This window comes from Muntiacus reevesi, chromosome 15, assembly GCF_963930625.1.
Source record: "Muntiacus reevesi chromosome 15, mMunRee1.1, whole genome shotgun sequence".
NCBI classification, from domain to species: domain Eukaryota; kingdom Metazoa; phylum Chordata; class Mammalia; order Artiodactyla; family Cervidae; genus Muntiacus; species Muntiacus reevesi.
This window is the reverse complement of record NC_089263.1, coordinates 57,414,055-57,441,781: the sequence shown is the minus strand read 5'-3', so window position 1 is coordinate 57,441,781 and position 27,727 is coordinate 57,414,055. Positions and strand designations below refer to the sequence as shown.

At 50.0% G+C, this 27,727-nt stretch overlaps 2 protein-coding genes across 3 annotated transcripts in view; both read right to left on the bottom strand.

Annotated features, from left to right (window-relative positions):
• The window catches only part of BDKRB1 (bradykinin receptor B1), a 34,929-nt gene extending 7,548 nt beyond the window's left edge, over positions 1-27,381 (bottom strand). The window contains exons 1-2 of one of the 2 annotated variants that reach the window (XM_065905987.1): positions 27,305-27,381; positions 3,661-3,814 (exon numbers count right to left, since the gene is read on the bottom strand). In XM_065905987.1, coding sequence (XP_065762059.1) covers positions 3,661-3,814; positions 27,305-27,338 — 188 coding nt within the window. In that variant the 5' untranslated portion in view covers positions 27,339-27,381. Of the gene's footprint in view, positions 1-1,004; positions 1,196-3,660; positions 3,815-27,304 lie in introns of those variants that run through there. The other variant, XM_065905988.1, reaches the window with a different exon arrangement.
• Positions 18,717-27,414, bottom strand: BDKRB2 (bradykinin receptor B2). The gene is made up of 2 exons (XM_065905989.1): positions 27,305-27,414; positions 18,717-23,904 (listed from the first exon to the last, which is right to left on the bottom strand). Exons 1-2 carry the CDS (start codon positions 27,376-27,378, stop codon positions 22,812-22,814), a joined length of 1,167 nt encoding a protein of 388 aa, XP_065762061.1. The 5' UTR covers positions 27,379-27,414; the 3' UTR covers positions 18,717-22,811.
• Positions 27,415-27,727: the final 313 nt, after the last annotated feature.

Genomic DNA, 27,727 nt, shown 5'->3' with positions numbered 1-27,727 from the left:
TGAACTACCCTATAACTCCATCAATGTAATCATTGGAAGTGTTTAATAGTGATTTGCCATCATAGCCACAGGAAAGCGACACACCCAGGAAAACTGACCTCTCAGGAACGCGGTGAGCACAGCCCCCGCCTCCAGCAGCCCCCTTGCACCACACACACGGGTGGGAGCTGCCTCCCCAAACCGCACTGGGCGTCCTGTGTGCCTCTCTGTTCACGCCGAGGAAGCTCTATGTGCCAGGGAAAGCCCGCACAGCGCCTCCCCCCCAGCCTCCCCCGACACTGGGGTGCAGAGTGAGCCAGACCTGATCCTTCACTGGCAGCCACACCCGTGATCTGCAGGTGTGCTGGGCTTTAGAGAGCCCAGTCCTGACAACTTGCCTGGGAGGAGGACGGCTGTCTTTGTGCCCATTGTACAGACGAGCAAACAGAGGTGAAGGGAAGTGACTTGCCCACGTTCACCCAGCGACGGGAGCCAGTCTGTTTACGTCTGGCTCTTCTTCCAGGCTCAGCTCAGAGCCCAGGCCTCTTCACCCAGTGCGCTGTGACCATAAAGAGAACAGACCTGGGGTCCGGGAGCCTGGGCTTAGGTCCTGGGTCCCCCAAACTGTGATTTGGGGCAAGCCAGGTAACTTCTCTGAGCCTCAGTTTGTCCATCTGTAGAATGGGAGCAACAGCGGTTGTTACAAAGCGTCATGGTGAGGACTGATGAGATCCCGCCTGTAGAATCCGCTTGCAGGTTGCAAAGCATCCCATACGAGGCTCGAACAGTGCTAAACCGCACAACAATAATAACGGCGGGACGACGGCAGCAATAACAGTACACTAGTGATGCTGATAAGTATCCTGGTCCCTCCAGTGTGTGAAGCCTCTCCTTCACGTCGGCTACTCTGCTTGTGGAACACTAGGTTAGAAAGTACCAAGAGAGCCCCTTTCTGCTTTTCCTGAGCTGTGGGCCAGTTCAGGGGCCACCTGGCACTCAGCGCACTAGGAAACTAAACCACTAACTTCAGAAAGCTGAGCTCCGGGAGGCCTGGCTTCTTGGCAGCGGGGTTCTCATTCATCTCCAGCCTCGGAGTCTTCACCCCCGAGGGGCTTAAGAAGAAGCTGGAGGGAGGGAAGGGGTTTCTTGTGGGCACCGAGAGAGGCCACCGATCGCTCTGCTTAGCTTCTCTCCCCTTCCTCCTCCTTCAGGTCACCTGGAACATGGGAGACAGGAGGTCAAGTCCCCTCTGAAGTATGGGACAGGGCAGGAGAGGGTGGCCTTGGGGGGCTGTGGATGTGGTCCGGCTCCTTTGTGCTCCTCAGGGACCGCAGGGTAGCAAGAAGCAGGGGCTGCCCGGGCACCGCCAGACCAAAGCTGGGGCCAAACCCCAAGGATGTGGGGTTGGCAGAACAACAGCCGCCAAAGATGTCCACGTCCTGGTCCCTGGGACCTGCAGATATGTCCCCTCACATGGCAGAAGGGACTTTGCAGATGGGATTGAGTTAAGAACCTTGAGATGGGGAGAAGATGCTGGATTTTGGAGGTGGGCTTGATGTCATCACAGGTGAAAGTGGTTCCATTTATAAGTGAAACAGGGAGGCAGGGGAGGAGGTCAGAGTCAGAAAAAGATTAGAAGATGCTATGAAGATGGAGAAGGGGCCACGAGCTAAGGAACACAGGCGGCCTCTAGAAGCTCAAAAAAGCCTCCAGAGGGAGCCCAACCCTGCCAACACCTTGACTTGAGCCCATCACAGCTGATTTTAAAGTTCTGACCTCCAGAACAGTAAGAGAATTTTGTGCTGTTTCAAGCCACTGTGCATGCGTGCTCAGTCGCTCAGTCATGTCCGACTCTTTGTGACCCCCTGGACTGTAGCCCACGAGGTTCCTCTGTCCATGGGATTCTCCAGGCAAGAATGCTGGAGTGGATTGCCATGCCCTTCTCCAGGGGATCTTCCTGACCCAGAGATCGAACCTGTGCATCTTATGTCTCCTGCCATTGGCAGGTACGTTCTTTACCACTGGCGCCCCCTGGGTTTGTGCTAATTTGTTACAACCCCAGTTGGATCCTAATACAGGGGCAAGGCTTCACCCTGCCCAGAAAACCAGGGGCTGTCACCTACGCCACCTGCAGAGACCGAATCTGACCGGTTCAGCAGACACCCCCCTCCATCCCAGGGGGCCCGGCTGTGTCTGTGGCCGCTGCAGCCACAGTGAGTCTGCTCAAGCCGAGCTTGTTTTCAGGAGGTCTTTACCAGCTGCTGCCCATGTTTATGCAAAGTTGGCCAGAAAGCAGAAATCTTTTGTTTGCTCCAAGTTTTAGCTCTGATATTTGCCTGGCACATAGAATGTGGTCAGAATCTAGCAGCTATTGATATTATTAGTCATATTTGATCCTATTTGAAAAACTCATAAGTGATACTGGGCAAATCTGTTACAGATGACTTATTCTGTAATTTCCATGTGGTATTTTCTGAGCTCCCCACATGAAAACATTGGCTTGTGCTGCTTCTTCAATAAAATAGCCTTCTTCAAATTAATTCCAGTTTCAACAGTGAGGTGACAATAAATGCATTTGAAATACAGACACAGATATTAAAGGATGTCAACCCAATGACATCATAAGGTACTATTTTTTATTTAGAATTTCTCTTTAATTTTCGTCTATTAATTCAGCAAGAAACAGGTTTTAAAAATAACATCATAGCATATCACTTAGCAAAACTGTTCCTCAGCTTCATGTGTTTTCCCCTTCCATTTCCTTTTGATTTTCTCAAATGTTTAAGTTGAGGGAAAATGTAGTAGAATCAAAACTTCAAAAAATTGTTCAATTTTTTCTACATAAGTTAATCCTCATCTTTGAATATCTATATAACAATAGACTCATTTTCAAAGGACAATTTTCATAAAAAGTAAAAGTTTAAATATTTTTATGAATAGTAAACAGTCTAATATTCATTATATTTCTCTTTTTAAAATTTTTCAAGAAGGCCTCATCTAACTCTAAAAATCATAAAACCTTGATCATGTTTCACCACAAATGGCCAGATAACACAATTTCTCTTAGTAGAGAAGCAGGCTTATTTTGTCTAATATCTTATAACATTGTGAAATCCTTACATGTTTGTTTCTGCCTATCTCCATTTTAACAGAGTAACCAACACATAACATTTCTTATAAATTTGCACATGTGAAACTATCTCCCTTCCCTCCCATGTTTACCTGAAATAAAATACCTTGTTCAATATAAGATGCTGTTTTCAATCCACAAATAACCCAAACAGCTATGAGTGTTATGAAATTTTGTAAGTGATCCTCGGAGACTGACTTGATTTTTGTAAATCAGAATCCGTAGACTGTAACTGGTCAGAGTCCACATGGAGCTCTGATGGCTGTATTCAGCCTCTACATGTTTCATGTGAGTTTGAGGTAAAGAGCCGCTGGAAATAATCTCCTATTTCAAACATCCTTCCTCCTCTCTTCTGGAAAAGCAGCTAAAACCCAAAGGAGGCATGGGATACAGGTCTCTTAAATTGATTTAAAATTATGTTTAAAAAAATACATCCACAGAAAGTTGAAAATTCGGCCAGTATAAGTTGTAAAAGGAAACTTTTTTCCTGAGATGTGGGCCTTCTTTTTTACTTTTGTAAGAAAGAGAAAAAAAGATGCTCATTTACTTACTCAGGCAAAATGAAAGGGATCACAACTTCAGCTGGGCTTTCTGATGGTGCGAGCTGTCTTTGGAGTTGTTTTCTGCTCTGGGAAGCACCGTGGAAGCCTGGTGGCCTTAAATTACATAAACCCCGCTCTGATGATGATGTCATCGACTGGACTGCTGAAAAAATGAGTCTATCAGATGGAGGAAGCAAACTGGGATTTTGAAATGAAAACTGCTTTGCACTTAGGGGCTGGCAAGCGATTACTCAGCTACCATCTCCATCTCTGCTTTGGTAACATCTGGAATGGCCTGCGATCCAGCCCAAGAATGGTATAATGGTCAACCCGCCCTGGAAACACATTTTGGCATCGCTGAGCTCCACAAGCCTCCCTGGGCATTGATGGACGCTGAGTGATGACTTGGCCTGTTCACACTGGGGACCTGAATCCCTGGGGTTCTGCAGCAAATATCTTGGGAGCTGACTTGAATGCCTCCTTTTTAATTCTGATCATGAAGTGTGTGTTTCCAAGAATCCATCACTGTAGACCCCATTAAGCAAACTGTGAGCCACAGAAAGCTTGACTCATGTGGTATGCAGAGCTGAGTAAGATCAGATGCACTTTCCCCTAATCCCCCCTGGCAGTTCTGAAGTCCATTTTTGATATATGTCCGCAGATGCCAAGTTTAACCATTCAGGACCTCATGTTCAGACAGAAATTTCGGGCTTTCTTTGAGAGTCAGACCTCAAGAGCCTTGGGCCAAATGCCAAATACTTTTCATCTTAGCTCCTAAAAATGAAGATGCTCTTAAATTCCCTCCCTGACAGCAGGAGAATGCCTCCACACCAGGGCTTGATTCCCGCTTCTGGGAAGTGACCCCAAATCTCAGGCCCCAGTGCTCCCCAAACCCTACTCCTGCCTCTCGGATGCTCTGCTTGTGTCTCTTGATGTCACCATGAACCTGGAGTGTCTGGAGCAGAAAACATCCTCTTTGTCTTCAGAATCTGGCCTTTTCACCGTGTCTCCCTTTTCTGATAATGACATCTCAGTGGGGACAAACTGCACTTGTGAATTTGCTAGTGGTTTTCGCACATTGTTGGACTTCTTAAAATTGTGGAAGCAGGTTTTGCGTGTTTTTTTTTTTAAAGGGACACTCCATGAGGTAGATGTGTATTTTCGGGAGGAAGCTGGAATCTGTCTCTGGGGAAGGACCTTTCATGTCAGGAAAGATTTGAGACTGTAAAGTCCTGAGGATGCCTGCCATCATTTTGGGGTAGATTTTGACCAGAGGAAGTTCCCCAAATCCCAGTGCTTCCTGATTAGTAACGTAAATCGGGGTCTCACTTGCCGGACCTGCCAGCCACAGAGGGCGGTTAGTTTTTCCTCCCTTTGCTGTGTGTTTAGACAGGACTGTTTCTGAGAAGCATCTGGTCTCAGGAGATGTCCACCTGTCCCAGCACAGTGGTACCCACAGGAGATCATGACGCCAGTCCTGCCCGGAGGTGGGGCTCGCAGGCCCGGACGTGGCTTCATCTCACGCCGAGGACGGACCCTGGGAAGTGGCCTGTGTATGGCAGGGCCACGTGGCCGGGACTGTCGGTGTCTCTCAGGCACTAGAGAGGGCTGAGTAAGTGGCCCCGTGGCCCCAAGGCCTTGGGGGCCCCACCCCACATGTGTGATGAAAAGTTTTCTGAAAAAAAAAAAATGGATGCTCCCACTGTCACTCGCTCGCAATGCAAAAAGGGAAGTGGTTTTCTAGGAAAGAGAGGATTTCCCTCTGCCTCTGGGGCTGTGGGGTGTGGGAGCCTGAATTCTGAGGACAGGAAGAGGGAACCCCACGTGTAAGAAGGGACCACGTATTGCTGGAACATGGAGAAGATGGCAGGAGGCTGATGGTGACATGGCAGCGCCCTGGTGTGAGATGCTCCGGGTGAAAGTCCCCTGAGTACTGGGACCTTGGGGGTATAGGTGTAGGTATTCGTGAAAGCAACAGAGAGAAGTCATAAATATTAGTGGACATGGCTGACATGGAGACATCTTCACAGATATCCAAGATAAGAATAGGTAACCCATCCCTGAAAGGTCATAAAATTAATGTACATCCATGTTTACTAAAAATAATCACCCCCCCTTTCATAAACCATAGAAATCACAATCCTCTGATGATTATATCAGAGGAATAAGAATGCTTCAGAATTCCTGTAATCTGTACTCAGATCGAGAATCATGTTTTGTTCAGACTGTACGTGAACTTAATACACTTTAATTAATAAAACTGCCTTTTAATGTCCTCGGTCGTGTCTGACTCTTTGTGACCCCATGGACTGTAGCCCGCCAGGCTCCTCTGTCCGTGGGATTCTCCAGGCAAGAATACTGGGGTGGGTTGCCATTTCCTTCTCCAGGGGATCTTCCTGACCCCGGGACGGAATTCACATCTCTAGCGTCTCCTGCATTGGCAGGTGGGTTCTCTACCACTGATGCCACCTGGGAGTCCCCTAAAATTATTTTAACAGGTTTAAAATGATTGTTATGACCAATTTAAAGTGATCGATTACAACAAGGGACTTCCCTGGTGGTCCAGCGACAACCACTGGTTAAGAATCCGCCTTCCAATGTAGGGTACGCAGGTTTAATCCCTGGTAGGGAAACCAAGATCCTACATGCTACAGAGTGAGTAAACCCACGTGCTGCAGCTGAGACCTGCTGCGACCAATAAATAAATATGTTTTTTAAAAGTGATTACAACAGATACCATCTTAAGGCACAAAGAGGTGGTTGGTGGAAGACCCAGGGTTGCAGTCCACAAACAGAGGATAGCCTGACCAGCTGGGTGGTCAGATGACCTTCCCTGGGATTGTTCTTAATGCTAACACAGAGGGACTCCAGGCGGGTACGGTGGGCTCAGAAGACGCTCAAAGCAGATTCAAGGAGAGGATGAGCCGGAGTTTGAGGTTGGGGACACACAGGTCATGTCCCCACCGTGACATTCAGTGTGACTTTCCACCTCTCCAGCAACTAAACCTTGGAATCACAGGTCTTTTCTCCTTTCTAGTCACATCCAGCAGTTTCTTCAAGGTCAAAGACTGGTATATCTCATCCAGCACATCTCTACGAATGACTAAGCATCTGGGTCTCTATGAATGATAACTATATGCTAAGCACCTGGGGTGGGGGTCCCCACTCAGTCCTTACAACATCCAGCATCTCTCTGACCGTCTCCACTGCAAATAAAGAAAGGAAAAGCGCCTCGGGGCAACTTCTGGGATGAAGCTGGGATGAAAGGCAGCGATCTCATTTCTGTCCAGCTAGTGTGTTTCACCCCTACCCGAGCGTTCCTTCCCATCTGAGTTTTAAACACTCCTGCAATGAATAAGTCTGCAGCAAAGAACCCCAAACCAATCTCCTTGCTTTCTGATTTTTCTCCTTTCCGTCTATCCTTGGGCGAGATGAATATTCCAGAAGCACTTAGATTTTGTCACTTCACCGGCCCAACTGTGTGGAATTCACAGGCTCCTGGTTGGTCCTGCTCTATTGCCTGGAGCCAGCCTCAACCTGGGTCTTGTTCCAGCTGACAGGGGTGTCCCATGGACCTAATACATCTGGACTCGCCTACCTGTGAGCACTCGCTGGAAATCACATCCCAGTCCTCTGTCTCTGCTTCAAGTCCATCCGTCATTCAAAGCCCACTGTAACCTCTGCCCCTCTGGGAGCACAGGTCTGGTCGCTCTCCCTTCTGTTCTGCAAACACGTGGGGAGCAGCTCACTGGGGCCAGGGGCAAGCTGGGAGCCAGGGGCAGAGAGGATGGCTCAGTGTCCACCCTGGGTTGTTCACGCTCACACGGACAAGGCAGGCGTGCAAGAGACACTTGCAGTCAAGTGTGGCAAGCATCATGGTAAGAGAGAGCCCAACTGTAGCACCGGGGGGGGGGGGGGGGCGTGGGAGGGCAGGAGGGGTGGGGTCAGAGTAAGGGGTCATGATGTCAGGGGGATAAAAATAAAATCCTCCATGTAGGTTTACCGAAGCACAAAGACCCGGACATCTACGGGGGAGACAGCTGCCCACCTGAGTGTGTCCTGGGCATTCAGGCAGCCACGGGCTCTGCCCTGGCCTGAGTTCATGGCCATTTAGAAGCCAAGGGCTCTGAGTGCCAGTCACTCTGCAGAGAAAACTCTGCTGGGACGGGGTGCCGTGGACCAGGAAAGTTTAGGAAAATTCACGGAAAACTCTCCATCCCCACGTGGGCCCTGCTCGAGGAGATCAGGTTTTCTTAACTGTTTAGTAGACTCACCAGACCCTCCTCTTAGGGAAGCTGGGAGGATCCCAGGAGCTAACACAGCCCAGGCCTGGCACGTGCTGGCATTCAGGAAGCCTCCCAGGGCGGCGCTCGGAAGGGCCTGGCTGGAGGGGCCGGCTAGGCTCCTGTGAGTTGGAAAGCCGAAGTTGGACCGTGGCGTGTCCTGTCTCAGGCCCAGGAGGACACTAAGATTTGACAGAGGTCCTCAAGGCCACAGTGGCCCGCCCCTGCTGCATTTCTGAGCGTCCCTCTCACTGTCTCTGCATGCTCCCTGGCAACCTCGTTCTGTTTTTTAAGAGGATTATTTCTTAAAGTCTTTATATGAACTTGATACAATATTGCTTCTCTCTTGTTTTGGTTTTTTGGCCAGGAGGCATATGAGATCTTAGCTCTCCAACCAGGGTGGAACCCACAGCCCCTGTGTCGGAAGCCAGGAAAGTTCTCTCTTCACTCTGTTTTGAATAAGCCACTTCATCAGACTTCCCTGGTGGGTCAGACGGTAAAGCCTCTGTCTACAACGTGGGAGACCTGGGTTTGATCCTTGAGTCGGGAAGATTCCCTGGAGAAGGCAATGGCACCCCACTCCAGTACTCTTGCCTAGAAAATCGCATGGACAGAGGAGCCTGGTGTCCATGGGGTCGCAAAGAGTCAGACACGACTGAGTGACTACACTTTCTTTCACTTTCTCCTACCTCAGGACCTTTGCACGGGCCAGTCTCTCTGGCTGGAGCACCCTGCTCATTGGGACCTGCACACTCACTCCCTCAGGACCTTGTGGTCCTCACACACCCAACCTTATCAGAGAGCCCCTCCCTGAAATATCCCCCCTCCGCTTGCCTGGCTTCACTGTCTGTTGCAGTGGTTACCATCACCCGGATAAATTCATCTGTTTATCTTTTACTTCCTCTTTCTCTCACAAGAACATGAGCTGTGCCCAGCAAAGGGCTTATTGCTTTTAATTCAAGTCATGTTCACAACTTCCACAACAGGGCTCACGTGCTTAATAAATATTTGCTGAATGACTTCATAAACCTATTTATTGTGTTGACCAGAAAATTCATTTGAGTTTTCTGCAACATCTCATGGAAAAACCCAAATAAACTTCTTGGATGACACAATATTTATATACACAAGAATATCAACAGCTTGCCTCTATATCAACATATATATCCCAAGTCCCTTGTGGGTGCCAGGCCCTTTGTGGGCATTGGAGGGACAGAGTCCTCACTGGTCCTGTGAACAGCTTTTGTCTGGCTGAGAACAAAGACAGCCAGACAGCTGGGGACTATACTTTGTGCAGAGTGGCAATGAAGTGCCAAAGTTGCGTCTGAGTGTCAAGAGTGAAAGGATTTAATTCTGCTCAAGGCAGAGCTGGGAAAATTCATGGTGGAGGGATATTTGAGCTGGGTTTTGAGAGATGAGTAGGAGTTTGGATGGCAGGCAAGCTGAGAAAAACACTAGATGAAAACACCCACATGCCTATCATAAATGCCCAGGTACACAGATGTATTTGTGGAAGACTCATTTGGAACTTGGAGTCAGAAAACCCAGTTCTAACCCCCTACCTCTGTCCCACCCCATTTACTTATTCTTTCCGTGAGATCTCGTAGGTCTCCATGCTGGGGCAGGCCCAGTGCAGGTGGCCCCTAAAGGCTCTTGGTTTGAGCAGAGAAGGAAATTAAAGTTTTAGAGGGACTTCCCTGGTAGTAGAGTAGATGGGAGTCCGCTTGCCAATGCAGGGTACGCGGGTTCGATCCCCGCTCTGGGAGGATCCCACACGCCCCAGGGCAGCTGGGCCCGTGAGCCACAACTACTGAGTCTGTGCTCTGGAGCCTGGGAACTGCAACTACCAAGACCACGTGCTGCAGCTACTGAAGCCCGTGCGCCTAGGGCCCAGGCTCCGCAACGGGAGAGGCCACTGCGATGAGAGGCCTGCACACCACACCTGGAGAGGGGTCCCTGCTCACTGCAACTAGAGAAAAGCCACCCACGACCACTAAGATCCAGCACAACCAAACCCAAATAAACAATACAAGAAAGCAGGTTTAGATCTGAGAGTGTGGGTAAGGAGGCTGTCCACTTGCACGACCCCCAGAAGAGAACTGGGGGACCCAGACTGTCCTGGGCCCGCTCTGACCTCGGTTTCTTCATCTGAGAAGGCGCCCTGACTACTTTGAGAGCTGTCCTAAAGATCGCACATGTCCGTGAAAACTGTCACTATCACATTATATAGATGTTCACAGGACAAGATGAATGCGTGTGTGTTGATGTAGCGTTTCCCAGTTTTATGACTTTGCTCTGCGTAATCTTTGGGAAAGGACCAGCCAGCCTAGAGGCCTAACTGGTCCACATGCACTGCAAAAAATGGAGGCATGAAGTATCGGGTTGGCCACAATTTGGTTTTTTTTTCCATAAGATGTTCCTGAATGAACATTTTGGCCAAGCCAATACATTCCTTTTCCTTAAATGCCCTGGAGTAGGAAATGGCAACCCACTCCAGTATTCTTGCCTGGAAAATTCCATGGACAGAGTAGCCTGGTGGGCTACAGTCCTTGGTGTTGCAAAGAGTCGGATATGCCTGAGCACACATGCACATTCATTCCTTAAAAACCAGGAGTACTCATGTGATGTTTTTAATGAGGACAGAGTTGATGCTGTGTTTATCGCTAACATAGATCATTTGGTCCCCATAACTGGGGATGCGTCTCTGTGCTGCAAAACTCTGGGTACAGGCGAACTGAATGCTAAAGAAAACTTTCACCTTTTCTGCAAGACTCAGGGTCACCCTTGAGAGACCAGCAGACCCAGAAAACCACCTGTGATTGTAACTGTGGTGAGCTCTGGAAAGAAACAGCTCAGGATGTAGTGTTCCACTAAACAGAGAGGGTGTGAGGGTTCAACTGAGAGAGGTCAGGGAGGCAGGGGGAGAATTGGAGAAAGAGGAGAAACCAATTGGAGAGTCGGAGGAGCTCAGCGTGGGCAGAGAGAACGGCATAAGCAAAGGTCCTGAGGCTGCAACAGCCTGATGTGCATGAGGAGCTGAAGAAGCAAAGTTGAACCGCTGGAGAGGAGGTGAACAGTGGCAGGGCCAGCCAAGACAGAGCCTGGCACAACAGCTGATAGAGTTTGGAGTTCCCCAGGACCATGGAATTGCAGGTTGCAGGGGGTCCAAGGGATCAGGACCTGCGAGAGTGAAAGGAAGGAAAAAGGATTGGACAAAGGGAGAAGTGAGCCACGGGGAGTCTTAAGAGAAACCTCCGCAGACTGATGAAAATTCCTGGATGGGGTGACCCTTCAGAGCTCTCTGATTTGGGGCAAGAAGGCTGGGCTTCCCTCCTTCTCTCAGCCATTGCATGAAGGATTCCCTGGAAGAAGGCATGATCTTGGGTGAAGAAGGGCTTTAATTGAGCAGCATCTCAGCAGCTGGAGTAGCAGCTCCTTCATTCCTTAAGGAGTGTCTGGATGGCACATCCCCCAGAAACAAGAAGCCACCAAAGGGTTTTAAACATTTGGGAAGGTCACCCTAGTTCCTGCATGGCTGGAAGGGTTTAAGGCTGGAAGAGGAACCAGAGGTGAGGATGGATTTGAGATGTTGTTTGGAGGTTGAACCAGGAGAACCTGGTGGTGGATGGGGAAGAGGGAAACATCAAAGATTTTTCTAGGGGTAACTGGGTTATATCATTTATGGAGATGGGGAAGATGAAGGGAGGAATATGGTTCTTAAAAGAGAGTCAAAAGGCTGGTTTTGGACTTAAGATGAAAGTGAAAGTGTTAGTGGCTCCGTTGTGTCTGACTCTTTGCGACCCCATGGACTCAGCATGCCAGGCTTCTCTGTCCTTCACTATCTCCTTGAGTTTGCTCATACTCATGCCCATTGAGTCGGTGATGCCATCCAATCATCTCATCCTCCGTCACCCCCTTCTCCTTCTGCCCTCAATCTTTCCCAGCATCAGGGTCTTTTCCAATGAGTACGTAAATAATAGCATCAAAATAGCTTAAACGTTGGAAGGGGAGCCCTGCAGCTATAGAAGAAAATGGGGGTCAGGACTGAGCAGAAAAGGAAGAATTTGGGCAACTAATGGGGAGGTGGTCGGGCATCAAAGGAGAGCTTCTCTTTTTCCGTGATGGAACTGAAGGGGGAGGGGTTTGACTACCCTGAAGGCCATTCAGTAGTCAAGATGTCAGGGGTCTCATTGCTTTATCTTCCTCTAAGGAGAAGGAAATGGCAACTCACTCCAATATTCTTGCCTGGAGAATTCCCAGGGATGGGGGAGCCTGGTGGGCTGCCGTCTTTGGGGTCGCAGAGTCGGACACTACTGAAGTGACTTAGCAGCTTAGCAGCAAGGGGACTAGTACTTTGTGAAAGAATCTGATTACAAAGCAAGACCTCAGGCCTTGAGGTCTGGTGGGGAAGTCTGGGTGGGCACGTCTGGCCAACAAGTCACCTCGAAGGGGTTTAAATCCCAGCTCCATCCCTGTTGAACTGGGTGAACTTGGGTCATTTCCCATACCACCTTCTGGGGCCTCAGTCTCTTTATTTTTCTGGATTTTTAAAAATCATTTAAAAAAATTAAAGTATAGCTAATTTACAGTATTGTGTTAGTTTTAAGAGTACAGCAAAATGATTCAGTTTTATCATGTATATCATATATATATATATATATATATATATATATGATTCAGGTATATATAATTATCTTTTAGATTCTTTTCCATTATAGGTTATTATAAGTTATTGAATACAGTTCTCTGTGCTATACAGTAGGTCCTTGTTGTTTATCTATTTTATATACGGTAGTGAAGTCGCTCAGTTGTGTCCGACTCTTTGCAACCCCATGGACAGTACCCTGCACCAGGCTCCCCCATCCATGGGATTTTTCTAGGCAAGAGTACTGGAGTGGGTTGCCATTTCCTTATCCAGGGAATCTTCCCGACCCAGGGATCGAACCCAGGTCTTCGAATTGTAGACAGACACTTTACCGTCTGAGCCACCAGGGAAGTAGAGGGATGTGTAATCCAAAGCTCCCAGTTTGTCTACCCCCTCGCCTGCCTCGGAGCCTCAGCCTCTTAACCTGTGAAGTGGGCCTCTTCTCCAAGTTTGGGGGTCACAGGAGATGATGGTGACACAGTGGCCCTTGACCAGGGGCTGGTGGGAGCTGCTCTGGATTTATCACTTGCCCGTTGCACGGGCTAGCGGTAGTGCGAGAACAGGAAGGCTGTGTAAGGTCCACGGTCTCGGCCAGGACCAGGGGAGGAACCGGCAGGGCTGCCCGGCTGCCCACTGCGCGGGCCGTGCAGTGACTCAGCATGCAGGGAGGTGTCCAGGGGAGCCTCAGAGCTCGTCTTGGGCCATCCTTCAGGCTTGTTGATAAACAACCTCCCACCAAGGTGGGCTTGCCACAGAGCTGCCGGGAAGCCGGGAGCCGGGCCCTGTGGCCACTTCTCAGCCTGGGCTGAGGTTCCTGGAATCGTCTGCCTTTTGAAGAAGGAGAGAAATGGGGCAGTCCCGATGTGGGGTCAGCAGAGACGGGGTGTTGAGACCTATGGTGCACTTGCTCTGGGGTCTGGGCCAGCCGCCAACATGCTACAGTACCTTGAGGAAGGCCTCAGTATCTTCCCCATAAAGACATCTCTGAGATTCTGTAAGATGCTGCATCCCATTCGTTCTTTTTTTTTTTTCATTTATTTTTATTAGTTGGAGGCTAATTATTTTACAATATTGTAGTAGTTTTTGCCATACATTGACAAGAATCAGCCATGGATTTAGATGTGTTCCCCATCCTGAATCCCCCTCCCACCTCCCTCCCCATCCCATCCCTCTGGGTCATCCCAGTGCACCAGCCCCAAGCACTTGTCTCATGCATCCAACCTGGGCTGGCGATCTGTTTCACACTTGAAAATATACATGTTTCGATGCTGTTCTCTCAGATCATCCCACCCTTGCCTTTTCCCACAGAGTCCAAAAGTCTGTTCTATACATCTCTTTTCCTGTATTGTATATAGGGTTATCATTACCATCTTTTAAAATTCCATATATATATGTTAGTATACTGTATTGGTGTTTATCTTTCTGGCTTACTTTACTCTGTATAATAGGCTCCAGTTTCATCCATCTCATTAGAACTGATTCATATGTATTCTTTTTAATGGCTGAGTAATATTCCATGGTGTATATGTACCACAGCTTTCTTATCCATTCGTCTGCCATTCGTTCTTAGGAAACTTCTAACCAGCTAGCACCACTGGCCCACAGGAAACCTGGAGATTATCTGCTTCTCGCCTCCGTTGCTGGGGGAAGGGCTGCGTGTGGACTGGGAGCGGCATCTCTATGGTGAGCACTTGCTCAGAGCTGTGAAAACACCTGCACTGGTCTCCTACAGCGGCTGGAGTGAAGTACCACGTGCGGGGAGGCTTAAAGGAGCAGGAATTTGTTCTCTCGCGACGCAGGAGGCCAGAAGTCTACAGTCAAGGTGTCGGCAGGCTTGGTTCCTCCTGGAGGGTTGGAGGGGGAGTTTATTCTCTTCCTCTGCCCGGCTTCTGGTGGTAATCCTGGCATCCCATCACTCCGATCTCTGCTTCCACCCTCTCCCATCTCTGCATCTCTGTGGACCCTCTTCTCTCCTCATCAGAAATCCAGTCATTGGATTTAGTCCATCACCCAGTATGATGGTGAAAGCGTAAAGTGTTAGTCACTCAGTCATGTCCAACTCTTTTCAACCCCATGGACTGCAGCCCACCAGGCTCCTCTGTCCATGGAATTTTCCAGGCAAGAACACTGGAGTGGGTTGACATTTCCTTCTCCAGGGGGTCTTTCTGACCCAGTGATCGAACCTGGGTCTCCCACATTGCAGGCAGATTCTTTACCGTCTGAGCCACCAGGGAAGGGTCTTCCACAAAGACCTTATCCCCCAGTAAGGTAATATTCTAAATTTCCAAGCAGATGTGAATTTGGGGAAGGAAGGAGACACTATTCAACTCACTAGAGCACCTTTACCTCACTTAATCTTCACAATACCCGAATCCTCATTTTATAGGCAAAACCCTCCAGAAGCTCAGAGAAGTTAATCTATTTTGTCCAAATCCTCACAGCCAAGAAGTCAAGGGCTGGTGCATGGATAAGGGCCCTGACTCCAAGTCCAGAGGGATCTCTGCCATGTTGGTGCCGCCCTTTACAGTTTCCAAAGCCCCCTTTCCGGAGTCAGTAGCTCTGCTTGACCTAGGTATACTTATTGTACTATCTGCCCACTTCACAGCTGAGGACACTGAGGCCGAGGGCCAGTGTGGGGGAAATGAGCTGCGGGGTTTGTCAAGATCACCCGGTAAATGGGTGGCAGGGCAGGGACTCGAGGCAGGGACTCGAGGCCTGGCCTGCACGTTTCTTCCCCTGCAATCCAACTTTCTATCTCCGCGTAGGCCTGGTAAAAGAAGTCAGGCGCAAAAAGCACATGGTGTGTGATTCCAGCTCCATGAAATGTCCAGAACTGACCAATCTAGAGACAGAGAGAAAATCAGTGGCTTCCAGAGGCGGTAGGGAGGAAGTGACTGCTAATGGGTGTGGGGGGAGGAAGGCAATCTGGAATTAGAGGGCAATGATGGTTACACAATCCTGTGAATTCACTAAAAGCCACTGGAATGAGCAAGGCGTGGAAATCTTATCTTAGTAAATATCTCATTGTACGGTGTCAACCACCTGCCTCTGGGGAGGTGAGTCTGAAGGGAGCAAGATCTCACAAGCCCCAGAAGACACAAAGTCTGTTTGTTGGGGCAGAAACAGCCCAAGCTGAGGCTCGGATGCACTTCATGCACGAAGGCTCCTCGGGAGCCTCCTCTGTGACAGAATTTCCATCCACCTGCCAAGTCACAAATGCACCGAGAGCAGGCAGGCTTCTGAGCACCTTCCTGAAGAACCACGTGGCCTGAGCAGGTTATTTCCTGTTTCCACATCCTGAACCAGCAATGAGACAGGCACCTGCCTACCTGAGTGGTCATGAGGGTCAAGTTTAAAGAGAGCTCAGTGATGGATAAACCACAAGTTCCTATTGTATAGCACAGGGAACTATATTTGATATTCTGTAGTTAGCCACAGCAGCAAAGAAAAAAGTAAATAGAAGCTTAGCAGAGGGTGAGACATTTGCATGGGGCCCCTTGAACCTCACCCCAAAACCCACAAGCAAACCATGAAACTTTCAGCCTTGGCTATTGCTAAACTGTGACCTGCTTGCTCAACCCCTACATCCTCCCGGGGTTTGGCGAGAGGTCAGGGCTGTGTGAGGCTCTGCAGCAGGCCCGGGGATGGAGGAACTAGGAAGTGGTGGAATGTGTTACTGGAGTCCACAGATGGAGTCTGCACCTCCGAATCATAAGCGGCTTCGTCGCTGCTGGGAGCCAGCATCACTAGCACTAGTTTCCATCAAGGCACCTGGCAGATGACAGACAGTCTGAAACTCTGGGCACTGGGCCCTCATCCTCTCTGGCCAGGGCAGACTTGGGAACTGGATCTATTGCTTGCTTCTAAGTCCACCAGAGGCCCACCTGGATTTCTCCCCAGTGCATCAGCTTTCTGGGGGCCAAGAAGGGTCAGGAGATGAGAGCCGCTCTTGCTACCTGGCTGGGAACAGAGGGAGGTGGGAGGGAGGCTTTCTGACCCCATTTCTACTTGCTCAGAGCCCTGCTCAGACCCCCGGATCCCAGACTTTCTTGAGTCAGACCCCATCCATGAACAAAATCCCACGATGAGTGAGCTCCCTTGCACACTTGCGGGCAGCTTTCTCCAAGCTCAAGGCCCTATTGGAGTCCAGGCAGGGAGGAAAGTGTAGGCACCGAAGGGGGAATGGAATACCTGCCAGACACTTGTGTCCAGCATGGCTTGAGAATAGGGAATGAGCCAGGGACTGGGGAGAGGGATAGAGGCAAGTCATGGGCCAGCTAATTAAGTGTCTTGTGAGCCATGGATTAGAAGTGGAACTTTATCCCAAGAGTGGTGGGACACTCTCTCAACATGAATCAGCCATAGGTGTACATATGTCCCCTCCCTCTTGAAACTTCCTCCCATCTCCCTTCCCATTCTACTCCTCTAGGTCGACACAGGGCCCCTGTTTGAGTTTCGTGAGACATATAGCAAATTCCCATTGGCTATCTGTTTTACATACTGTAATGTAAGTTTCCATGTTACTCTCTCCACACATCTCACCCTCTCCCCCCCTCCCCATGTCCACAAGGCAGTTCTCTATGTCTGTTTCTCCATTGCTGCCATGCAAATAAATTCTTTGGTGCCACCTTTCTAGATTCCATATATATGCATTAGTATATGATATTTATCTTTCTCTTTCTGACTTACTTCACTCTGTATAATAGGCCCTATTATACAGGGCCTATATATAGGCCTGTATAGGTTTAAGGCCCTAGGTTTAAGAACTGACTCAACTGAACTTTTTATGGCTGAGTAATATTCCGTTGTGTATTTGTACCACAATTTCTTTATCCATTCATCTGTTGATGGATGTCTAAGTCATTTCCATGTTCTAGCTATTGTAAATAGTGCTGCAGTGAACATTGGGGGACATGTGTCTTTTTCATTTTAGGTTTCTTCAGAGTATATGCCTAGGAGTGAGGTTGCTGGGTCATCTGGTAGTTTTATTCCTAGTTTTTTAAGGGATCTCCATTCCGTCTTCCATAGTGACTGTATCAATTTAATTTCTCACCAACAGTGCAAAAAGGTTCCCTTTTATCCACACCCTCTCCAGCATTTACTGTTTTTAGACTCTTTGTGATGGCCATTCTGACTGGTGTGAGGTGATATCTCATCTTAGCTTTGATTTGCATTTCTCTAATGATGAGAGATGTTGAGCATCTTTTCATGTGTTTGCTAGCCATCGGTGTGTCTTCTTTGGAGAAATGTCTGTTTAGGTCTTTTTCCCACTTTTTGATTGGGTTGTTTGTTTTTCTGGTCTTGAGTTGTGTGAGCTGCTTATATATTTTGGAAATTAATTATTTGTCAGTTGTTTCACTTGCTAGTATTTTCTCCCATTCTGAAGGTTGTCTTTTCACCTTGCTTACAGTTTCCTTTGCTGTGCAAAAGCTTTTAAGCTTAATCAGGTCCCACTTGTTTACTCTTGTTTTTATTTCCATTACTCTAGGAGGTGGGTCATAGAGGATGCTGCTTTGATTTACGTCATAGAGTTCTAAACACTCTCCTTTACATGTATAGTCTCCCTATCATTGTCTTTGCCTTCTTGAAAGATGTCATTGTCTGCAGAGTGGAAAATAAGAATTGGGGATGGTGGTGGTTAATGTCAGAGTTGGGGAGACCAATAAGAGATGAAGGTTAGACATAGAAAGAAGCAGATGGATCCAGGAAACCCTTGGGGGGGGGGGAATCTAAAAAGGTACCAATTCACTAGGTGGAAGGAATAACAGAGGTGGTGGTTCCTCTTTACCATGAGCGCCAGGTTTATAGCAGAGATGGATGGATGCAGAGATGGAGCAGTGACATTTCTGTAGACACAGACATGAATAATGAAGGGGTCTCAAAATGGAGTGGGTGATGAGTTCCCCATCACTGTGAGAATGCAAGAAGTGGTTAGACAACTGTTTGATCTAGACCTCATCAAATGGAAATCAAATGGAAGACACCTAATAGATACACATCACATGCGTAAATGAATTGCTGTCATCCTTATGATTTTTGAGAGCCCATGGACTGTAGCCCACCAGACTCCTCTGTCCATGGAATTCTCCAGACAAGAATACTGGAGTGGAGAGCCATTTCCTTCTTCAGGGGGTCTTCCTGATGCAGAGATCAAACCCGTGTCTCCCTCATTACAGGCAGATTCTTTACCACCTGAGCCACCTGAAGAATTTCATGGAGCCTTGCGGGCTATAGTCCACAAGGTTGCAAAGAGTCAGATATGACTGAGCGACTAACACTTTTTCATGTTTTCACTTTTACTTACGATTCTAGGGCCTCATGGGCACCTGATGGGAGCTTTTTGAGTCACCAGTGTGGGATGGGAGAAAGTATCCGAACTGTTGAAATTTCTTAAATTTCTACTTGAGTATGTTTAAGAGGGTACATTTTAATACATGTTAATACGTGTACATATTGGGTAAAATAAACTGTGGAAAATTCTGAAAGAGATGGGAATACCAGACCACCTGACCTGCCTCTTGAGAAACCTCTATGCAGGTCAGGAAGCAACAGTTAGAACTGGACATGGAACAACTGACTGGTTCCAAATAGGAAAAGGAGTACGTCAAGACTGTACATTGTCACCCTGCTTATTTAACTTATATACACAGTACATCATGAGAAACGCTGGGTTGGATGAAGCACAAGCTGGAATCAAGGTTGCCGGGAGAAATATCAATAACCTCAGATATGCAGATGACACCACCCTTATGACAGAAAGTGAACAGGAATTAAAAAGCCTCTTGATGAAAGTGAAAGAAGAGAGTGAAAAAGTTGGCTTAAAGCTCAACATTCAGAAAACTGAGATCATGGCATCTGGTCCCATCACCTCATGGGAAATAGATGGGGAAACAGTGGAAACAGTGTGAGACTTTATTTTGGGGGCTCCAAAATCACTGCAGATGGTGAGTGCAGCCATGAAATTAAAAGATGCTTACTCATTGGAAGGAATTTTATGACCAACCTAGATAGCATATTAAAAAGCTGAAACATTACTTTGCCAATGAAGGTCCTTCTAGTAAAGGCTATGGTTTTTCCAATGGTCATGTATGGATGTGAGAGTTGGACTGTGAAGAAAGCTGAGCGCTGAAAAATTGATGCTTTTGAACTGTGGTGTTGGGGAAGACTCTTGAGACCCTTGGACTGCAAGGAGATCCAACCAGTCCTTCCTAAAGGAGATCAGTCCTGGGTGTTCATTGGGAGGACTGATGCTGAAGCTGAAACTCCAGTACTTTGGCCACCTCATTCAAAGAGCTGACTCATTGGAAAAGACCCTGATGGTGAGAGGGATTGGGAGCACGAGGAGAAGGGGATGACAGAGGATGAGATGACTGGATGGCATCACTGACTCGATGGGCATGAGTTTGAGTAAACTCCGGAAGTTGGTGATGGACAGGGAGGCCTGTCGTGCTGCGATTCATGGGGTCACAAAGAGTCAGACACGACTGAGTGAACTGAACTGATTGGGTAAAAATAATCAAAATTTTTTTACTTACACGGATATGCAATTACAATGGTTTGGACACCACTAATTTATAGCACAGAACGTTTAAGTAGGTTGAGTGGAAATAAATGGAACCCTTGCCCCCAAGACTTCTAACTGCTTATGGCAGTGTCTGTGACAAGATTCAGGGTTTGGGGAGTTGTAACAAATGAAAGAACTACACAAAAATGCCTCATCCCTTTATTATGCTGGACAGAAAAGGCACATTGACACCATTCATCCATTTCTCTTCGTTTGTGAAATGATCCCTCTTTATAATGTCATAGCTCTTTGGCTCTTTCACAGGACAGATGTTCTTTATCACAGTATCAACACAACCCACAGGGCAGCTCTCCTCCCATAGACAAATTGCTCCTCTGCCCATGGGTGGACCCTAAATGGTCATTAGGAGCCCAGGGCTCTGCTGACAGAAGACCCTCAGACCACACACATCTGCTGATGAATGAGTGCCTCATACCCCAAAGCCCAGCCAAGCCTCCTTTGGTGAAACTCCACTCACATTATGCACATGGTTTGTGAGTGAAAGTCGCTCAGTCATGTCTGACTCTTTGTGACTCCATGGACTATACAGTTCATGGAATTCTCCTGGCCAGAATACTGGAGTGGGTAGCCTTTCCCTTCTCCAAGGGATCTGCCCAACTCAGGGATTGAACCCAGGTCTTCCACACTGCAGGCGGATTCTTTACCAGCTGAGCCACCAGGGAAGCCCAAGAATACTGGAGTGGGTAGCCTATCCCTTCTCCAGGGGATCTTCCCAACCCAGGAATCTAACTGGAGTCTCCTGCATTGCAGGCAGGTTCTTTACCAACACATGCCCGCAAAATGGTTTCACTTCATTCTACTATGAAACGGTTTGTACTTCTTATTTCACCTGTTTTCTTTCTCTAGCTATGAGTGTGTATGTTTATTTGGCCAGAGGGGTTTGCATGGCAGAAAACAAAGGCTGGGATGGGGAGTAAATCTTTTTGTGACCCTTTTTCTTTTAAAGTCCAGAGCTGGATTGGTCAGGATTTGTGGGCTCTTTGCCATCCCAATCCTGCTGGCCCTGGTGAGGATAAAACCTCCGCAGGGAGAGCCCGCTAACGAATCACCCACCTACTGATCCAGTGAGTGCTTCCAGGGAGCTGCCTACATTACAGGAAGCTGCTGAACTCCACGGCTACTGAGCACTCATCCTGCTTTGCCTCTAAGAGCTTGATGTTGGCGTCTGGATGGCCTGTTCACCCAGAGGGCCGGCGTCGGGAGGCAGATTATAAAACGTGTAGAAAAAGAAGAAAGAAATTCCCCCTGGAGGACCTGGGGCTTGGGGCCGGGCACCTGTCCATTAAGAGCCAAGGACGGTACCCGCCCTCCGCCCCGCCCATCGCTGCCCGCCACGCCCTTCGCCACTTGGCCCCGCCCACCGGAGGCAAGGCCGCGGCCCCTCTGCAGCTGCTTCTTCGGGTAAATGATCCGCTGGAGGTGGGATGGGGAGGGTGTTCTCCCGCCTCCAGAGAAGGGGTGACCTTTCCTGAAAATGCGTGTGTGTGTGTGTGCGCGCGCGCGCGCGCATGTGTGTGTGCGCGCGCGCGCGCCCGTGCGCGCGCCCGTGCACGCGTGCAAATTGACGGGAAGGGCAGGTGGTGGAAGGGAGCTTAATATACGGAGCGCCTGGTATGTGTCAGACACTAATGCGTGTTTTCCACAACCATTAGCTTCAATACCTATTCTCTTCTACAGACCTTTTGCTGAACTTGTCTGTCTCCTTAGAATAAATTTATTCCCATTCTGCGGGCATGATAATGCCTCACATTTACATAGCACCTTTCATTTGTCAAAGTACTTCTGTGCCTGTTACCTCCTTTAATCCCCACAACAGCCTCGTGTTACCGGGAGGAAACCGAGGCGGGGACGCGGCCACGTGCAGCCAGTTATCCTCTGAGCTGGGGCGCCGGGCTCCTCCGCCCTGCCCAGTCCACAGTGCCTGGCTTGACCGCGTCTAGAACGGCCTTGTGGTGGTTGCTGAATGCATCGCAAGTCTGCAAGTTCCTTCAGGACAGACTGTTCTCTTTTTCTTGCCCACAGGGTTCCATGCTGCGTGTACAGCAAGTGCTGGGTAAGTACTTATCGGGTTCGTCTTTGGCACAGACCACTTGTCTTTCTGCAAGGGGAGTGAGCGTCCTAGTCTCTGGGTTCTCAGCGTGGATCGCTCAGAGTTTAACCTTCATTGACCTGAGGAATCATCCTCCAAAGTCCTAGTTGAGCGGATTCAAGAAACCCAGCCAGTGCGCGCGGCCCTCTCGGCGGCTGCCCCAGAGCTGGGCGGCGTTTCTGGAGATCTGAGCGGTCATGCGCTGGCAGAGTGACACAGCACGTGGGAGGGGAGCTCGGCCACTCCTGTCCCTGTCCCCAGGCTCCTCCGCTCCTCGGGAAGCAGCAGACCCAGGGGTGGCAGCCAGTAAGAAGGATAATACTGTCGTATTTCTGGGGCCCTTGGCTGTGCACCAGATCACTCCAACCTCGCAGCCCTGTTCCCCGCAGCTTGGGCGGGGCAGGAATTTACTGGAGACACCGACTCACTCACCGCCCAAGGTCACAATTGGGCTGCCTTCCTTCCTCCTGGGGGCGCATCCCCAGAGCCGCCGTCCACCCGTCGTCACACGCATCAGTAGCCCCGGGTGCCATCTGCTCGCTGGCTGCTCCCCACCCGCTACGACAGTTTGTGAATGTGGCGTTCCACGGAGATGGAGGTCCGCAGCGTGCCCATGGAGTTCTCCGTCTGGCTGGGCTCCGGGGACCCGCAGCCGCCTGGCCGGCACAGCCGCGTGTACACCTCCCGCGACTTCTTGCGGAAGCGCTTGCCCACGATCACGTACACCACTGGGTTAAGGCAGCTGTTGCTGTAAGCCACGAAGGACGAGATCTGCGTGAAGACGTCGATCACGTACTCGTTCCAGCAGCCCGAGAGGACCTGGAGGCGCAGCAGCGTGTCCAGGAAGGTGCTGACCTGGAAGGGCAGCCAGCAGACCACGAACAGCAGCAGGACGGCCAGGACCAGCAGCGTGGCCTTCCTCTCCGTCTGGATCTCCTTGAACTTCTGCATCTCGTTGTTACGCAGCACCTGCATGATCTGCACGGTGCAGAAGGTGATGACGCTCAGGGGCAGCAGGAAACCCACGGAGTTCAGGAGGATGTTGGTGAAGACCACCCAGTTGCGGGACGGGTACCTGATGACGCAGGCGGTGACGTTGTGGCCCTCGTCGTTGTACTCCTCCATGGTGCGGAAGGCCAGCATGGGCGAGCTCAGAAGCAGCGCGCAGCCCCAGATCACCAGGCTGTAGAGCTTGGCCCAGCGCACCCCGCGCATCCGGCCCATGGACATGGTCTTCACCAGGGCCAGGTAGCGGTCGATGCTCACCAGCATGAGGAAGCAGATGCTACTGTAGAGGTTCATGTAGAGCATGGTGTTCACCACGCGGCAGAGGGCTTCCCCGAAGAGCCAGTCGAAGTTGTTGGCGATGGTGATGGCCCAGAAGGGCAGCCCGAAGGCCAGGATCAGGTCTGCCACGGCCAGGTTGCCCAGGTAGATCTCCGCCACCGTGCAGCTGCTCTTGTGCAGGCAGAAGACGCTGAGGACAAAGATGTTCTCCAGAGTGGCGAGTAGGAAGAGGATCCAGAGGAAGGGGGGCTGGATGGTGTTGAGCAAGGTCCACCAGTCGGACTGGAAGCAGCTGCTGCTCTCAGGCAGGGTCCCGTTGAGAGCAGGTTCAAGGACCTCGGAGGTGAGGTTGAACATTTTGGCGCTGCAAGAAAGTGGAAAAGAGGCAGTTACACCTCGGGGTGACAGGAGGAAGGAGTACCAACTGGTGCAGAGGGAGAGGGGTGCGTCCAGTTAGGGGTGGAACTCAGGCCTTTGCTGTGCTGTGTTCACAGACAGTCCTGGTGCATCTGAGTCCCCGGGGGTCTTAGAAGGTGCCTGTGCTCCTTGCACTTAAACTGAGAGCTTGTGTTCTTGGCCTCCAGGCTCCGCTGGGAGGTTTCCTTGGCCAGCATCCATCACCCATAGGAACAAGCGTGAGTCTTAGATGCTGGTCCTCCTGGAAGCTTCCGTGGTGGGACGATACACAGCACATTCCTTCCTTATCACTGGGACTCCTCCTAAGGGTGCTGGTCGCTTTCAGCCTCTTGTGGCCTGGCTGTGAGTGAGCCATTAATTAGAAGAGAGAAGTGGTATCATGCCAGACAGGGAGATTCCAGCCTGGCTCCGAGACCACGGCCCATCTGCCCACGCCCTGCCTCTTCCTGGCGGAGGGTGGCTGTTGAGCTTCGCTACCTTCCATCAGAACAGCATTGATGATGAACTGAGGTTGCTTGATGGAAAGGGAGGGTGGGGGCTTTGGCGTCAGAGAGTCCTCTGGGTTCAATCCTGACTCATTCATTAGCTGCGTGACCTCGAGTAAGTTAACTAACGTCTCTGGACCATACTGGTCTACTTCATAAACTAGGAATAACAAAATCTTCTTGGCGTTGTGGTGAAGATCTGAGATAAAGAACAGAAAGTCCCAAGCACTGCACTCGGTTCAATAAACAAGAATAATTACCTTTGTGTGTGTGTGTTTGAACTTATTAAAATAAACAGTGTCAAACTCGAGCACCACTCTGGTTCTTTGTCTTTTTTTATTTAAGATTTTTTTGATGTGGACAGTTTTTAAAGTCCTTATTGAATTGAACATTGCTTCGGGTTTAGGTTTTGGTTTTTGGCCCCGAGGCATGTGGGATGTTAGCTCCCCAATCAGGGATTGAATGTACACCCTCTGCTCTGGGAGAAAATATCTTAACTGCTGGACCACCAGGGAAGTCCCAGTTCTTATTCTCACATTGCTGATTTTATCATTAACCCGCTGGTTTCTCTTTCATTCTGGGGTGAGACTCAGACCAGAGGGCGGTTCACTTTCTGCAAGTGTTTCTGTAAGGCTAGTTCCTTTCTGCCTTCAGCAAAGAGGCATGGGGCTTGGACAGACATGGGCTCCAATCCTAGTTGTGTGGTCTTGGGTAAATTACGTCTGAGCTTCCGCTTTGTTATTCTTTGGAGTAGAGTATTACTCTCTCGTTGATTTACCTTGCGTGGCTATTGCAAGGTTCAAATCAAAGAGTAGGTGTGAAGACATATCGAAAAGCTGAAAGCACAGTGCAGAGGGCAGGACTAACTGAACGTGTTCCAAGTGCTCTTTTGGGTGGATGCGGGAAAAGCGGAGGTGGAGGGACTCTTCCTGGGCAGTTTGATTGTTGGGTAGGCTTGTGGGAGAGGAGCTGAGCAATAGAGTATGAGAAAGAATCTGCTGATCGCCATCTGGGATTTCCCAGGAAAAGCCCCTATACATCCCAGAGTAGCTGACTGGCTTGGAGGGGCCAGACTGGGGACCTGTAACAACTCACTCATCCATTCGATTTATCCTTACATGTTTCTTGAGCATCTCCTCTGTGCTGAGCTCCATTTTGGCTGTAGGGACCGAGAAAGGGACACCACACACCCCTGCCCTGTCCAAGCTCTTGACACCTCAGACCCAGTGTGGGAAGAGTGCCTTGGGGTGGGACGAGGGTTGAGGGACCCAGGTGGGAGGAGGGGAGGAGGTTGGAGATGACTCTGGAGCTGGGGCTCAGAGGATGAAGAGCATGCCAACGGGGGCCAAGAGGGAGGGGGGCAGATCAGGCAGAAGGAGTAGCCTGAGCAGAGTGCAGGAGTGGGGAAGCCACTGGCAGGTTCCGGCAGGTGGACGAGATGTTGGGAAGTGGCAAGGGATAAAGCTGAAGAAGAGAAAAAAGGACAGTCATCACTGCTGCTAAGAAAGTGAGGCTTTGCCCCTGAGTGCTTCAAGGAGCAAGTGATGGAACTGGAAATACTCCTCGTGGAGGGTGGTTTTACTATGCCCACAAATTCTTTGATAAACCTCCTTGCAAAGGGTGGAGTCTAATTCCTCTTCCAGTGAATGTGGCCAGACTGAGTGACTTGCTGCCCGCCCACGGTGGCGGTGCCCGTGTGTGAATTCCAAGACTGAGGTGTGAGTGGCTTTGCAGCTTCCTCCTGGGCCTCTTGGGTTTCTTGCTCGGGAGCAGGCCGGCTGCCACGTTGTAAGGATGCTCAAGCAGCCACACGGAGAGGCTGCATGCAGAGGCCCCGACTTGCCACCCTGGACGTGGATCCTCTGGCCCCAGTGAAACCTCTGGCTGATTCTGGTTCCCTAGCCTATGCATCTTCCAACTGAGGCTCCAGACATCGTGGAACAGAGACAAGCCCTAAATTCCTGACCCGTGGACACTGGCAGTCTTCTCTGCAGAGCCTCTGAAGGTAAGTCCTACCCTGCATGGTCCCCTTGGTCCAGCCTTTTGCCCCATTTCTGCAGGGGCAGAAGCCCTGTTTCCTCAGAGCCCCAGACTTGGAGTTCTGTCTCTCGTGGTCTGGCTCTCTAGAGACTCAAGTGTCCCACCTGATGCTACTTGTTAATTTTCCAGCAAAGTAGTCCCTAGCCAACAGGAGGGCACCTAGCCCATACCTGACTCCGAGAAGCCACAGGATTGTTAGAAGGTGGTCTGGGGAGGGCTTCACTGGGACTGATCAGGCCCATGTTCCATGGCCTCTACTGACATGACCATTGGTCATCTCCCTAGCAGGTCACTCCTGCCACAGGACTGAGAGCTCCAGCTGGGCCCCACTGCCTACTCCCCCTAACACTGCCCCCTCAGGACTGACCCTCCCTTTCCTCTGCTTCCACTCAGGATCCATTCCCCCCACCTTCTCTCTTTAGAGTGTCCAGATCTTCCTCAGAAGTTGGTCATGTGTTGGAGACCCACGGAGACCCGACTGTCTCCATGGAGACCCGACTCAGTCTCTGTCTGATTTCTTCCTTTTCACGTCCTCCCTCGACCCTGCACTTGTTCACATGTGACCACCTGTACGGTGCGCCCCTCCTCCCGCAACACCCAGCCCAGAAGCAGAACAGTCCTCTCCCTTCTGCCCCTGATAGGCCCTTGCGGATTTGAACACCAGCCCTTGAGGACTTTTGACTTAGGATTTAACACTGCCTATTGTTTCAAGTGGGCTTCCATTATCGTCCCAGAGAGGAGGGGCATGCTCTCCTAGGCGTTCCCCAGAGTGCCCGCACCCCTGTCCCAGAAATAGGAAATCAAGGAGCCCCTCTGACTCACCCGAAGGACGCAGAGGTGGGCACCGTGTCCTCATGAATAGATGGGAACATTGGTCTCTTCCAGGCCGAGAACATTGGGACTCAGAGGGTGAGGTGAGTGAGGGCCTCCCTGGAGGAGAAACAATGGAGATGGTTAGATGGTGGGACTGGAGACCATAAAACGCATGCATGCTCCTCTAGGGAGAGAAACGGGGTCCTTCACTTAAATATTTATTAGGTACCCATCACACACCGGGTGCCAGGACACAGTGTGAGAACAGGCACGGTGTCTGTCCTCCAGGGGCTCATGGTCTCACGGAGAAGCCAGACGTGACCCTCAGCGCTGGAGACTTGGTGGGGTGGGGTGGAGCTGAGTTCCCTTCCCCCGTGGGGCTCCTCACCTGTCCAGGTGAGGGCCATCAGCCTGCCTGCCGAGGTCACCATT

Bases quoted from the DNA above. Each gene is read 5' to 3' on its own strand.
- BDKRB2 (XM_065905989.1), bottom strand. From the start codon at position 27,378: ATGTTCTCGGCCTGGAAGAGACCAATGTTCCCATCTATTCATGAGGAC. The intron at 23,905-27,304 runs GTGAGTCAGAGG...ACTTTCTTGCAG, and splicing joins CCCACCTCTGCGTCCTTCGG to CGCCAAAATGTTCAACCTCA.